This window comes from Salmo salar, chromosome ssa10 (assembly GCF_905237065.1).
Source record: "Salmo salar chromosome ssa10, Ssal_v3.1, whole genome shotgun sequence".
In the NCBI taxonomy this organism is placed as follows: domain Eukaryota; kingdom Metazoa; phylum Chordata; class Actinopteri; order Salmoniformes; family Salmonidae; genus Salmo; species Salmo salar.
This window is the reverse complement of record NC_059451.1, coordinates 114,578,417-114,593,784: the sequence shown is the minus strand read 5'-3', so window position 1 is coordinate 114,593,784 and position 15,368 is coordinate 114,578,417. Positions and strand designations below refer to the sequence as shown.

General features: G+C 40.3%; 1 protein-coding gene across 1 annotated transcript in view; it reads right to left on the bottom strand.

The window, feature by feature from the left end:
• LOC106561615 (SH3 and multiple ankyrin repeat domains protein 2) overlaps window positions 1-7,185 on the bottom strand; it is a 163,025-nt gene extending 155,840 nt beyond the window's left edge. Inside the window, exons 1-3 of the mRNA XM_045688461.1 lie at window positions 6,967-7,185; window positions 3,759-3,965; window positions 1,454-1,525 (exon numbers count right to left, since the gene is read on the bottom strand). Of these exons, the coding sequence (XP_045544417.1) occupies window positions 1,454-1,525; window positions 3,759-3,965; window positions 6,967-7,185 (498 nt within the window). The remainder of the gene's footprint in view (window positions 1-1,453; window positions 1,526-3,758; window positions 3,966-6,966) is intronic.
• Between the last annotated feature and the right edge of the window lie 8,183 nt (window positions 7,186-15,368).

Genomic DNA, 15,368 nt, shown 5'->3' with positions numbered 1-15,368 from the left:
TCTGGTACTGGTACTCCCTGTATTTAGCTCCACATTGATCTGGTACTGGTACTGCCTGTATATAGCTCCACATTGATCTGGTACTGGTACTCCCTGTATATAGCTCCACATTGATCTGGTACTCCCTGTATATAGCTCCACATTGATCTGGTACTGGTACTCCCTGTATATAGCTCCACATTGATCTGGTACTCCCTGTATATAGCTCCACATTGATCTGGTACTCCCTGTATATAGCTCCACATTGATCTGGTACTGGTACTCCCTGTATATAGCTCCACATTGATCTGGTACTGGTACTCCCTGTATTTAGCTCCACATTGATCTGGTACTGGTACTCCCTGTATTTAGCTCCACATTGATCTGGTACTGGTACTGCCTGTATATAGCTCCACATTGATCTGGTACTGGTACTCCCTGTATTTAGCTCCACACTGATATTGTACTCCCTGTGTATAGCTCCATTCTTGTGTATTTGATTTTGTTCCTCTTCTGTTACTATTTTATTTATATGTTTTAACTCTGCATTGTTGGTTATGGGCTCGTATGCAAGTATTTCATGGTAAAGTCTACACCAGTTGTATTCGGCAGATGGACAAAAAACATTTGATTTGATTTGAGGTATGGGTGTCACGTGATGGTTCCTCAGGTCTCTCCACTGCTGTTCCTCTCATGGTGCTTTCCCAAGGACTGATCCAGGGACACATGCTGCTTTTGAGGCCACTTATAAATAGTTAAGAGAGCAGGTCCCAGAGCTGAGCTGAACAGCAGCAGGCAGTGAGGGAGAAAGGCTTGTCTGCAGCCTTCAGGCAGGACAGAGACACTGCAGGGGGACTTACGCCAGCCAGTGCACATACTGTATAAGCAGTTCACACACACACAGTGAACTTGAAAGACCAGGGAAAACAGTGTGAAGGGAATTCGATGGGTAAATGATTTAGTATGGCATTCCTGTTTGATCCAGAAGGAGGACATTGATGGGAATTGTCCTGGACTCAGCTGTCTGTCTGTCTCAATCAAATACTGAATCATGTTAAATACATACCTGCTGAATAGTGAGCCCATGGAAATTCTACACTTCAATAATTCACACTTTATATTCAGCTTGTAGATTAATAGGGCATTAATTCTATCAGCATTACAGGGAGAGGACCTGAAATGTTCTTTCACTCATAATATAATGAATATATCAAAGACAAGCTCCCTTAATAATATCTTTTTCCACACGACTGTAATAACTCTACTGGCCTTGACATTTCCTTTTCACATTGACCTTTTCAACATGGTTACAGAAATGTTGGATACAGGGTATAACTGTCCAAGGTATAGCTTTCACCCGTTCCAATACAAGAACTTACACCAGCCATTGATATTCACATTCATTTAAATGAATATAATGAATCTATTGTACATCCTGAAAGAAGCGAAAATAAATAGAATGTATTTTTCTCACCTGCGTGTGGATTTTGGCGATCTGCTTCTCATTCACATTGGGCTGTTGATAGACCCGGCTCTTGTAACGGAACTGCAAATGGAAGAAGAAACGTTCCTTCAACACTTTACTTAAAGCCAAAAAAGTATAATACATTATGATGTAGTGTAAGACTTGTCAAGACTTCTGTCACGACGTAGCCCTTTTGGGTGTATATCGTGTCTCCACCCCCTCTCACTTATTCTCCCACATCAGGTTTTACAACGGTCATAAATTCCTGGTAGAAACTCTCAGTATGGCGGGAGAGAGCCTATGGAGAACAAAGGCATTCTCCTTGCCAAAACACCTAATCCCCAAAATGGGAGAATTAAACAATATTTATATTTTTGAGAATGTGGGAATGGTCCGTGGACACTAAAGGGACAGTCATGTCGAGTGTGTTTCATTTGGTGATCTCATGAAGGACAGGAAACACACATTACTGTGTCTTTGGTTGTGTGCACTTCTCAATTATGAGGTTTACATCTAAATAGTGTGAAATGTACGTACAACTCTACCAAAGGACAAGACCAGAGAACGTGGAGATCATTCCCACGTTGAAATGGCAAAGACATCTACAAAGTAAAGAACAATTATTCAGACTGCAGCTGTTTAAATACTTTAGTCTGGTAAACGCATCCAATCTAAGAACATTTCCATCCAGCAGACAGACCGGCAATCACTGAGAGGGAAAACAAAGGCAGACACTCGTAAATATGTCAATTGCAATTTCTTTTCGAATGAGCGGTTGTTCATGTTCAAAGTATTAGCAATTTCTATGAGTGTAGTAATCCTCTATGAGTTTCCCGCACTTGGTCCCCATTCCTTTTCCTTTGTCTACCAAGCCATCATATCGGTTTCGTCCGCTAGGGACTTTTTCTTTGTATCATGTAGTAACCAATATATTAACTATTTGTGTGTGTTTATGTAATTTTGTGATTGATTAAGTTAGTTAGTAAATAAATAATTAAGCCAATTTATATATCGCTGATTCATGATTCTATGCTAGGGTTCGTGTAGATATCCAAGGGTTTGCGACGTTCAGTAATGAGACTGATGAGGTAAAATTCATTAAGAAGCAACTGTTTTGAGTTATATTCGGAAAATTGAAAGTCTATAAACAACATGTTCCCGTGGTGCCCCGACTTCCTAGTTAATTAAAGTTACATGATTAGTTTAATCACGTAATTGAATTACACACAGAGAATTGATTTGATAATATACAGTCTTCACATTTAATGATAGTCAACGACACAACACTTCTAATCATCTCCCAATGACCCTGATTAAACAACCAGTCACTATCATACCCATCTGGCAGCACTGCTGATGATGATCTATATATTTAATACTACCAGAGAAGATCGCGCAGGCAGCCAGTAATTAAAACTTCAGTCAAGTACTAGCGATACCAGGGGACCCCCCTGACTGAGGAGATATAGAACAAAGAACAGAGCCAGGGAGAGCCATGAGGGAGTTTCCAGCTATGCTGCCTCATCACAATTCAGCTGAGCTGTTTGGAAAACAAAGACTTGTTATAGTGATGCAGTCCCTTGATCATTCATTAAGTGGCTGAATTCTTCCAGATGAGATTCTTTTATAATGATCAAACAGGAGAAGTGCTTCTGTAGGATGGGGTGGGCTACAGCAGCCCAGGGTGGGCTACAGCAGCCCAGGGTGGGCTACAGCAGCCCTGGGTGGTATACAGCACCCCTGGGTGGGCTACAGCAGCCCTGGGTGGTATACATCAGCATGTCCAGTGCTGTGTTAGGACTGGATCCCAGGGATTGAACAGTGCTTAAGAAATGAAGTAGACAGGGCCTGCACACACAATCCACAGCAACGTTGTGCTAGCCTAATAAGGTATATTTTTGAACAATCAGTAACGTATGTTTGACAATACAGCAGGACTGGTCCTGCGTGATGGAGCAGTACTGGAGAAATTAAGTAGGGCATGCGATGCACAAACGATTTCTCCACCACATACTTTATGGGCTAGTATAACATTTTGAGCCAAGAATACCTCTCTGTGACGTGACGAAGATCCACTCTTGGATCAAAATGTGCTAGTCTGACGAAGGTACTGTGTGTTGTGGAGAAATCAGTGATTTGACCATACAGACTTATGGAGCAGAACTGTTACTGCACCACCAGGGATCACTTTGCTGGTGGTGGGTGGGGTAGTCTCAGGGTTAGGGTTAGGGTACGGTGGGTTAGGTCTAGGGTTCGGACTAAGGTTAGGGTTAGTGCTGGACCTGGGGGATGGAGAACTGAATGGTTCCTGTACCTCCAGAGTGGGGACCCCCTTAGTGTTGGTGGGAGTGGGGTAGTCTTTAAGGGGACACTCCTCATCCAGGAAGCCGGACTCTCGGCCCTCCACAGCGGGCTGGAAGAGGCCGTAGTTCAGCACATCCCTCAAAGTCTGGGTCAGTGTACACAGGATCTGCTGCTTAGCAACCCACACCGTGGCCTCGGGCTTAAACCTCATACGTTTCTGCTCCAAAACACACACACACAATCAGGGATACATACAGATAGAAAATACCATAAAGATCAGTGTATCAAAATAATCTTGTATTCTGTAAAGTATTTAATTAAAATACATGCATTTAGTATTTCAAATTAAAAATTACTCCTGCAAGTAGACAGCCTGAATAGCAACAACGTTCTCAGTACCGGTTACAAAAATGACTGTAATATGGTGTTGTTTATCTACTTTAGTTGAGCAAGTCACTCTGGATAAGAGTGTCTGCTAAATGATCAAAATGTAAATGTATATGTGAAAATGAACAAACCCAAATTAACTGCAAAGCACAATGGGTATTATTATTGGCCTTGTTTCGGGGCAGAGCTCATTAGAATAATACTCAGCATGCTTTGCAATTGTTCATTTTTACATTTACATTTTACTTATTTAGCAGACATTCTTATCCAGAGCGACTTACAATTAGTGCATTCATATCACAACCAAATCAAGTACATTATTTATCAACATTTTCACATATATATTTATATTTTGTTCATTTAGCAGACACTCTATCACACCATAGTGCTATTAGACTTCTGATACTAATGCAGGGTGAAAGGGGGGCACAAAATCTGAACTGCTATAAAACATTGAATGGAAAAGTATTTTGAAAACACAAATGACAGTATTTTGAAAATACAAAATACATTGGACTATAGTTCAACCCAGTGTAATTCAAATGACAAAATACTCAGAAGTAATTAAAATATGTATTTCAAATACATGTAAAATAAATACTGCACATCTCTGCACACAGTGGTGTCAGTTTTAAACCTTCTGTTGCAACACAAATACAAAACATTCAGAGATTATACAAACCTGGAGTTTGATATGTTTTGCTCCAAAACATTAGACGACACATTTAGCTTTGGGTTTAAAACATACATTTCTGCTCCAAAACAAACAAACACAAAACACACATGCAGATTTAACATTCTGGCAGCAGGTGCTAACAGATGGAGAAACAATAGCTCACGTCTCCTTGCCAAGCTACCAGTGTCTGTGAATAAATAGGCTTTTATTTACAGTAGAAAAGATTAGGAATCACAGTATAAAACAGCATGGAAATGTCTCCTAGCAGTATTCTGTTTCAGTAATTAGCTATGCCTTTCCTCTACAGAAGCAGGACATTTCATATTCATAAAGTTGTTTGGCAGAGGTGCCCGTTACACAGTATTGGTGGTGGAAAAACAATAACTGGAATTAGTTCAATCAATTAGTAAGGATTATAGCAGAGCGTTACGCCTGTTATCCAGAAAATCATTTTTCTTATTGGTTTATTTGAGGGTGCATGTTCTTTTGTGATAAGGCATTTGAAAACAGCAGCACTCAACTTGCAAGTGTGTATTTCTGTGGCAGAATAACCTCGCCACCGATTTCCAATAGCTGTTTTTTCTCCCTCATTCATGTCTATCAAACTGCTTGGCTGAGAACAGTGTGACATTTAGCTTATACAACATACAGTGCATAGCTATTGTAGCTCACTCTTTCACATTGACTTTATGCTGCTAGGCTGGGGCAAACATCCCACATATTCCACAATTGCTATGATCTCTTTTTTTTTTTTTTTTTACAGCTTTTTGCTTTACAGTCTTTCACATCAGCAACATGCAGTGACAAACTGCAGTAACCATGTTGTAATTCCAACCAGCGCGCAGCACCCCAATTATTTTCAGTGCAGTAGAACTACTGGTTTTGGAGCCTAGAGCAAAGCAGTGGGTAAACTATGTTGTAGCCCAGACTATTGTACTTGTCTTTTCATCTACTCTCACTAGCATTGATTCTGCAGATAGCAGCTATTTTAGCCGAATTCACTGAGTGTATGTCGTTCTAGATAAGAGCTTCTGCTAAATGACTAATATGTTTTAAAAAAGGTTCAGGAATGACCACACAGTTGAAAAGTGAAAGGTAGTTATGGTTTGACTTTACAGTGGATTTAGATGCAAGGTAAAAAATGTTTTATAAACTTTGAGTTATTTCAACTAATTATTATTAAGTAACTGGTTCAACAGCCTTATTTTAGTTAATCAACATAGGCAAAAATTCAGTCAACTTAAAATGATGTGTTTGCTCAAATTGTCTCATAAATTAATCCACCTAAAAGGTTGTTGAACTAGTTAGAGTGCTTTATACATACAATGTTTTCAGCATACATATTTGGCACACATTGCACATGATCATTTACACAGTAATTCATATGTCTTCACCTGGGATTTGAACTCACAGTTTCTTGGTTCACAGCATTCCAATCTTGCTGCTACCCCACCATGTCTGTGTCAATGTCTGATTTCACCTGTATTTCTACACTTTGGACTTGAAAGTAAATCTCAGCTGTTAAAAATACACTCAAGAAAAATGATGTTTTTTATCATAGTGATCAAGAAGTAACATTAAAACAGAGTTAGATGCCCCACCAACAGACAACAATACAGATTTTTTTTTTTCTGAAATAAGTGAATCATATCAATTATGAGAGAATAGTAAGATTAACTGATAATTGAGACAGACATAGTGGCATAGCAGGAACATTGGAATGCCATGAGACCAGGAGGTTGTGAGGACACGTTGAAAATGAATTACTGTGTAAATGCTCAACGTGTGTTAAATACGTATGTTGGAAACATTGTATGTTAAAAGCTGTGTGTGCGTAACTAGTTCCACAGCTTTTTTTTAGGTAAGATGACCAAATAATAATTATGGTTGAATAAACATATGAGTTAAGCAAACACATCATTTAAAATTGACTGAATTTATGCCTAAGTTTCTCAAGTTTTATCTAAGTTTGGCCAACTATATTTTTTGGGTTCAGGTAATACTTGGATCGAAAAGTTGAGTAACCCCCAAAAAAAGGCTATGGAACCAATTACTTAATAATAATTAGTTGAAACAATACATTATTTTTTACAGTGTAGCATACTCCTGCAGTATGATAAGAAAACAGTGTACAACGAGATAAGTGTGTACTCACAGACTGCTGCAGGTCAGGGATGACCACACAGAATTCCAGTGACTCCCTACGGGCAGCCCTGTCCCTCTCTGCCCTCCTGTCTGTCCTCCTGCTAGCCCTTTCCCCTCCAGGTCCTCCATGGCCAGGCTCCTCCTTTGAGCTGTCTGTCTCAAAACCTCCAGAGCCGTCAGAGAAACTTTGGGCCATCTCCTCCTCACTGGATGTAGGACTCCGAGGCATGATACTGGAGAGAGAGAGGAGACAGCGTTATACATACCGTGTACAACTAACACACACAAGTTCTGGAGGCATGCTGGACTCTACTGTGGCCTGACCACGGGGAGAGGACACAGTGTTATCAGGCTTCATCATACAGTTAAGGTGTCCTCAGAACTCTGCTAGGCAAAGCGACTGTCTGTGCTCTCATACCCCCTAAAGATGTTCGTTGAAAAACGTGAAAAAAAGCATACATTTTACTGCTGTTTGTCCCGCTTGGCTACCCTAGCAACAACACAGACAGAAACACTTCCTCAAAATAGTCAAATAAATCAATAAGTCAGTCATACATTTTGACCTTTTTGCCGAGGAAGTCTTAGTTGTGCAATTTTACATCTAGCTTAGATTATTGGTGCAGTATTTCTCGAGTGAAACAATTTGCATGAAAACTAGTCATCTCTCGTTGAATGACAACAAACACTTCATGTTCTCACTCGTACTAGGAGCACTGGTGTAGCACACAACCCCACAGCCCCTGCAGGGTGTGGCTTGGGGTCACCCGGAGCTCGGGCCCCATAGATAGCATATGAAGATGTTATAAGTCATGAAAAACATGTTTAGAATTACAGGAAATTAGCTTTAAAACTGCAACATTTTCTCTCAGCCTCATGTCAAAATGTGTAGAATTGCAGGAAATTAACTCAGGTATTCTTGAAAGTTGGGACAATCCTTGTCCCACAGAGAAACGTTATTTTTATAGTTGAAGAAGATTTTGTTGCATTATTTGAACTTAAACTTTACATTGAGGGGAATTTTATAAGTATACTTTCAATATTATTCATCTCTGCCATAAAAAAGCCAGACTACGGTTTGCAACTGCACATGGGGACAAAGATCGTACTTTTTGGAGAAATGTCCTCTGGTCTGATGAAACAAAAATAGAACTGTTTGGCCATAATGACCATCGTTATGTTTGGAGGAAAAAGGGGGAGGCTTGCAAGCCGAAGAACACCATCCCAACCGTAAAGCACGGGGGTGGCAGCATTATGTTGTGCTTTGCTGCAGGAGGGACTGGTGCACTTCACAAAATAGATGGCATCATGTGGAAGGAAAATGATGTGGATATATTGAAGTAACATCTCAAGACATCAGTCAGGTAGTTAAATCTTGGTCGCAAATGGGCAATGACCCCAAGCATACTTGCAAAGTTGTGGCAAAATGGCTTAAGGACAACAAAGTCAAGGTATTGGAGTGGCCATCACAAAGCCCTGACCTCAATCCTATAGAAAATGTGTGGGCAGAACTGAAAAAGTGTGTGCGAGCAAGGAGGCCTATAAACCTGACTCAGTTACACCAGCTCTGTCAGGCGGAATGGGTCAAAATTCACCCAACTTATTGTGGGAAGCTTGTGGAAGGCTACCCGAAACGTTGACCCAAGTTAAACAATTTAAAGGCAATGCTACCGAATACTAATTGAGTGTATGTAAACTTCTGACCCACTGAGAATGTAATGAAAGAAATAAAATCTGAAATAAATAATTCTCTCTACTATTATTCTGACATTTCACATTCTTAAAATAAAGTGGTGATCCTAACTAACCTAAGACAGGGAATTTGTACTAGGATTAAATGTCAGGAATTGTGAAAAACTGAGTTTAAATGTATTTGGCTAATGTGTATGTAAACTTCCGACTTCAACTGTATTAAGAACCCTTTTACAGGGTTCTTTGATCAGAACCCTGCAAGTTTGGACTCCCACATGGTGCAGCGGTCTTAGACATTGCTTCTCAGTGCTAGAGGCGTCACTACAGACACCCTGGTTCGAATACAGGCTGTGTTGCAACTGGCCGTGATTGGGAGTCCCATAGGGTGGTGCACAATTGGCCAAGCATCGTCCGGGTTTGGCTGGTGTAGGCAGTCATTGTGAACAAAAGGGGGGGTGCATGGTGCCATGTATTAGTTGTGGCTACTACTATTAAATAGTAATATTTTTGAGCTAAGAATATTATTTAATCAATAATTAAATAATGACCAAACGAATTCCAGCATAGTTTTGAGAATTTATTTTCATTACATGCAAACATAGTTTGGAAAGATGCACTGGTGGCCAGGGAGGCATCTCTTTGCTTGAATGATGACCCACATCAACTCTGGCTGACTTCTTTACAATACAATACAATACAATACAATACAATACAATATCCATTAGTTACAGTGAACCACAAAAATGTGTCTTCTGCTCCGTTCTCAACCACCCCAAACAGCAGACCTCACACATACAGTTGATACAAGCACAGGTTTAAGCAGCAGCCTTGGATGAAGAGCATGTTGTGGGTTAAGGGCCTTGCTCAACGATGTGAACCCAGCAGCCCTACAGGTGTCAGGTCAATTCCGCCCATTTTTTGCCAGGATTCTGAACCGGCCACCTTTCGGCCACAGGCCCAACCCCTGCCACAGGTCAAACTCTTTAGCTGCTGGGCTACCTGCTTGACATGTTTCAGAGAAGAAGAGGAAAAGGAGTGTTGTGGAAAAGTTCTTACACAGGGACGGCTATACACAGACAATACAAAGACAAGTTATATTTGCATGATTTAGCATAATTAATTAATCATTACCGTTTTGTTTCATTCATGTGACCGACAAATACTGTTTCATAACATGTGACAGACCAACACCTCACGAGGCTTCTCCTCCATAAGCTGAGACCTTGAAACTGAGATATCGTTCGTTCGTTCTCAAAACAACGTCTGGGTGTACTGCCACGGAACTTTGCTTATAGAACAGCACATAAATAGAACACAGAAATGAGTTATAAGAAAAGCACAATCATTAAAATTCGCATTCCATTCCATCTTCTTAACACTATGTGTGATACTAATAATCACACGTTATAACAGTGAAGACAAAATGCTATGTAGACACATAATTATTATGATGTAGAAGAACAACTTACATGCAGTTGTTGTCAGCAGAAGCCAGAAGAGAGATCCTATGCCTCTGATAGTGCTACTTGCAAGTTGGTTCAAACACCATCCCATTGATTAGTCATGCTGGAATGGATTGGAAGTTGGTTTTTGAATCGGAATGGCAGTTCAATTTTGAAATGACCAAAAGGTTCTATATTGAACCCCATTTTTATCTAAGACTGTATGATTTTATTAAACACAGTATTTCCTCTTGCTTCTAGCTAGCATTTAGTTTGCAACAACACAGGTTTGTATGAACCTTGCTGTTTGCCACTCAGACCTTGGCAACAATGTTACAAAATATAAATGTGATCTTCCCCTTGCCTATAGAGCGAACGATGTGGACGTCAGCTAACCATTTTTCTGACCAGGCGAAATTATGCAGCAGCATCATTAATATGGATAAAAATGTCAAAAGAAAATGCCTAAAACAAATTAAAAGGGAACGTTAGCTGTCATTTCAGATTTCGAGGTGACTGAGTTAGCTTTGTTATCTGATGATTTCTAAAATCCTCCATTACACTCTGGGGTAGGGCTAGAACCCTCAAGGCTCTTTACCTTCACTGGGTATAGAGTGTATATAGAACCTTTTTTTAGTAAAGGGTTCTATAATCTCTTCCAAAGAACCTAAAGGTTCTATATACAGTCACCCCAAATAACCCTTTTTTTCTAAGAGTGCAGTATAAACCAATAGACAAATTCTACAGCACAAAGGCGGAGTCATGTCTTAAGTGTAAAACAAACAATGACTCAATAATTCATGCCTTCTGGGAGTGGTATAAAGTCCAAAAGTTATGGCTGGAGTTAGAAAAGCTGACTATCAGAAGTTTGCCATGTAAACGTACTTTTAATTCGTCTATCTGCATATTTCAAGACATGGCGTGTGAGGATGCGGTGAGATACCCAATGGGTTGGACCATTATTTTCTTGGACCATTCTTTTACTTATGAACTGGAAATCAAATGATGCTCCATCGTCAAGACAGTGGATGAATTAAATGCATAATCATTTAAATGTTGAAAAAATGCCGGCTACAGATAGAAAAAAAACAGAACAATTTGAAGCCATATGGCATAAAGTATTACAAGTTCTAGAAATGTCCAAAGGATGTAACATTTGAAAAAATGTGAGAACAAACAGGATGGGTATGGATACTGTGGGAACATGTAGGTTTGAGCAAGTATGATAAAATAGCAACATTTTCTCTTAGCCTCATGGTAAAAGGTGTAAAATAGCATGAGATTAGCTATAAAAATGAAAATGTTTCTCTCTGTCCCATGGCAAAAAATGTTTTGCAGAAAAACAAATGCGGGGCGAAACTGTGCTATGCCACTGACTATGAGTAGTACAGTTGCTGACTGACAAAAGAGCTGAAAAACAAAACCTGCTGAAGACCAAAACGAACAAAAACGTCAAAAATAAATGTCATAATATATGCACAAACTGTTTAGACTGGGAAGCATACAGTAAGCTTTACCCACCCCAGATACACACACACACACACACACACACACACACACACACACACACACACACACACACACACACACACACACACACACACACACACACACACACACACACACAGGTGTGTACTTCCCACATATAAGACACACACACACCATGCAGCCTTTTCTATATCATTGCCCTAGTTTAGAGCTCTGGATGACACAGACAACGACCAGTACCCTTAATTCAAACAGGCACTGCTTTAAATTTTGATATTGATGGTGCTTCAAACGAAATGTAACAATAATACTTTGTCAAACCCTCGATTCTGTCCAACAGGGATGTTTTTCAAATAGAAAACCCTGTATATAGGCTAGACTTTATACTGGTTATATGTGACTGATACCAGGTGTGTGCACAGTCCTGTAACTGAGACCCAACCCATTATACGTTTAAAATGGTTCTACTGTTCTTCCTTTCATTCATTTCCAGCCCATTTTTCTCATAGTGTGATGTCTGGTTCTCATTGTTCTAAGCATCCCTTTTAAAGATCTGTGCTGAGAGTTTCTCAATCACTGCTCACCAATGTAATTTAAGACTGACCTGTGAAGTAAAGGAAGCAGACCAGAGGCTCACCTTTTCTACATGTTGTTTTTCAGACAGTCAAGAAACTGACGGAGCGCATGAAATCAACTGCCATGGATAGTGTCAGTTAGAGAATCCCTCCAGACGACCTTGACAGTACCAAGTGGAGTGATCCATCCTGTAACCAGAGAATAGCGGTGTGAGAATCTTAAACCACAAAATCCACCACGTATAACATTACATTTTACCACTGCCATGACGCCACAGAAATCTGAACCTGTATGGCTGATTTTATTTTGTAATAAAATTGAAACACCCCGAGAGGTCCCTAATCTCAGGGTCCCTCCTTCCCCTAATAACCGTCCAGAAAAACAACAGTATGATAGAGAGCATTTGACTTCATCCAGTAAACACGCTACATTGTGTCTCTCCCTCGGTCCAATCTCAGATGAGGCCACAGACACAGTCATAAATGACTAGCTCCATAAAAAGTGCTCCAGCAGCACATAACCTCCCCAGAGCCACTTCTCCAGACAACCACATCCTTCATCATGGCTGTCTGTCACCTCCACTTCCTCCTTCCTCCAGCCAGACCCCTCCAATCACCACTGAGACACACTAGACCCAAAAGGCAGTTAGTATCATATCAGCTTGTTTAACACTTGTTTAGCCTATAGGGTTCAGGAGGCAATTAAAAAAATGCTTGGCTGGCATAGGTCTGATATGCCTCTGATATTACATGGGTGTTACAGCATACAGTAAAAGCATGCTGGGCCCAGAAATAATCTCTGCAGTCAGCCAGACAGAACAATTGTCAAAATGTAAAACCCAAGGTAGCTAAATGTATGACAAACCCAAGGTAGATTAATGTATGACAAACCCAAGTTAGCGTGATGTATGACAAACCCAAAGTAGATTAATGTATGACAAACCCAATGTAGCTTGATGTATGACATATCCAAGGTAACTTAATGTATGACAAACCCAAGGTAGATTAATGTATGACAAACCCAAGGTAGCTTGATGTATGACAAACCCAAGGTAGCTTAATGTATGACAAGCCCAAGGCAGATAAATGTATGACAAACCCAAGGTACCTAAATGTATGACCTACCCAAGGTAGCTTGATGTATGACAAACCCAAGGTAGATTAATGTATGACAAACCCAAGGTAGATAAATGTATGACAAGGCAAGGTAGGATTGAGTATGACAAACCCAAGGTAACTTAATGTATAACAAACCCAAGGTAGGTTACTGTATGACACACCCAAGGTAGGGTGGAGTATGACAAACCCAAGGTAACTTGATGTATGACAAACCCAAGGTAGATTAATGTATGACAAACCCAAGGTAGTTAAATGTATGACAAACCCAAGGTAACTTAATGTATGACAAACCCAAGGTAGATTAATGTATGACAAACCCAAGGTAGATAAATGTATGACAAAGCCAAGGTAGGGTGGAGTATGACAAACCGAAGGTAACTTAATGTATAACAAACCCAAGGTAGCTTACTGTATGACAAACCCAAGGTAGTTAAATGAATGACAAACCCAAGGTAGATTAATTTCTGACAAACTCAAGGTAGCTTAATGTATGACAAACCCAAGGTAACTGAATGTATGACAAAGCGAATGTAGCTTAATGTATGACAAACCCAAGGTAACTTAATGTATGACAAACCCAAGATAGCTTAATGTATGAAAAACTCATGGTAGCTTAATGTATGACAAACCCAAGGTAGCTTAATGTATTACAAAGCCAAGGTAGATTCATGTATGACAAACCCAAGGTAGTTCAATGTATGACAAACCCAAGGTAGATTAATGTATGGAAACCCAAGGTAGCTAAATATATGACAAGTGTGAGGTAAGAGGATTTCAGCTTTGAAGTGGATTTGGACAGCACCGTAGGCAGACCCTTTATTCTAAATCTCTAACATTCTATTCATGCAGTATGATATGATCACAATGTTCTGTTCTGTAAGACACGTGGACACTATAACCAAACCCTGTACTGTACTGTAAGACACGTGGACACTATAACCAAACCCTGTCCTGTACTGTAAGACACGTGGGCACTATAACCAAACCCTGTACTGTTCTGTTCTGTAAGACACGTGGACACTATAACCAAACCCTGTACTGTACTGTACTGTAAGACACGTGGACACTATAACCAAACCCTGTCCTGTTCTGTAAGACACGTGGACACTATAACCAAACCCTGTACTGTTCTGTAAGACACGTAGACACTATAACCAAACCCTGTACTGTTCTGTAAGACACGTGGACACTATAACTAAACCCTGTACTGTACTGTAAGACACGTGGACACTATAACCAAACCCTGTACTGTACTGTTCTGTAAGACACGTGGGCACTATAACCAAACCCTGTTCTGTTCTGTAAGACACGTGGACACTATAACCAAACCCTGTCCTGTACTGTTCTGTAAGACACGTGGACACTATAACCAAACCCTGTACTGTTCTGTACTATAAGACACGTGGACACTATAACCAAACCCTGTACTGTTCTGTAAGACACGTGGACACTATAACCAAACCCTGTACTGTTCTGTAAGACACGTGGACACTATAACCAAACCCTGTACTGTACTGTACTGTAAGACACGTGGACACTATAACCAAACCCTGTATTGTTCTGTAAGACACTATAACCAAACCCTGTTCTGTTCTGTTCTGTAAGACACGTGGGCACTATAACCAAACCCTGTTCTGTTCTGTAAGACACGTGGACACTATAACCAAACCCTGTACTGTTCTGTAAGACACGTGGACACTATAACCAAACCCTGTACTGTTCTGTAAGACACGTGGACACTATAACCAAACCCTGTACTGTACTGTTCTGTAAGACACGTGGACACTATAACCAAACCCTGTACTGTTCTGTAAGACACGTGGGCACTATAACCAAACCCTGTACTGTTCTGTACGACACGTGGACACTATAACCAAACCCTGTACTGTACTGTAAGACACGTGGGCACTATAACCAATCCCTGTACTGTTCTGTAAGACACGTGGACACTATAACCAAACCCTGTACTGTTCTGTAAGACACGTGGACACTATAACCAAACCCTGTACTGTACTGTTCTGTAAGACACGTGGACACTATAACCAAACCCTGTACTGTTCTGTAAGACACGTGGACACTATAACCAAACCCTGTCTGTA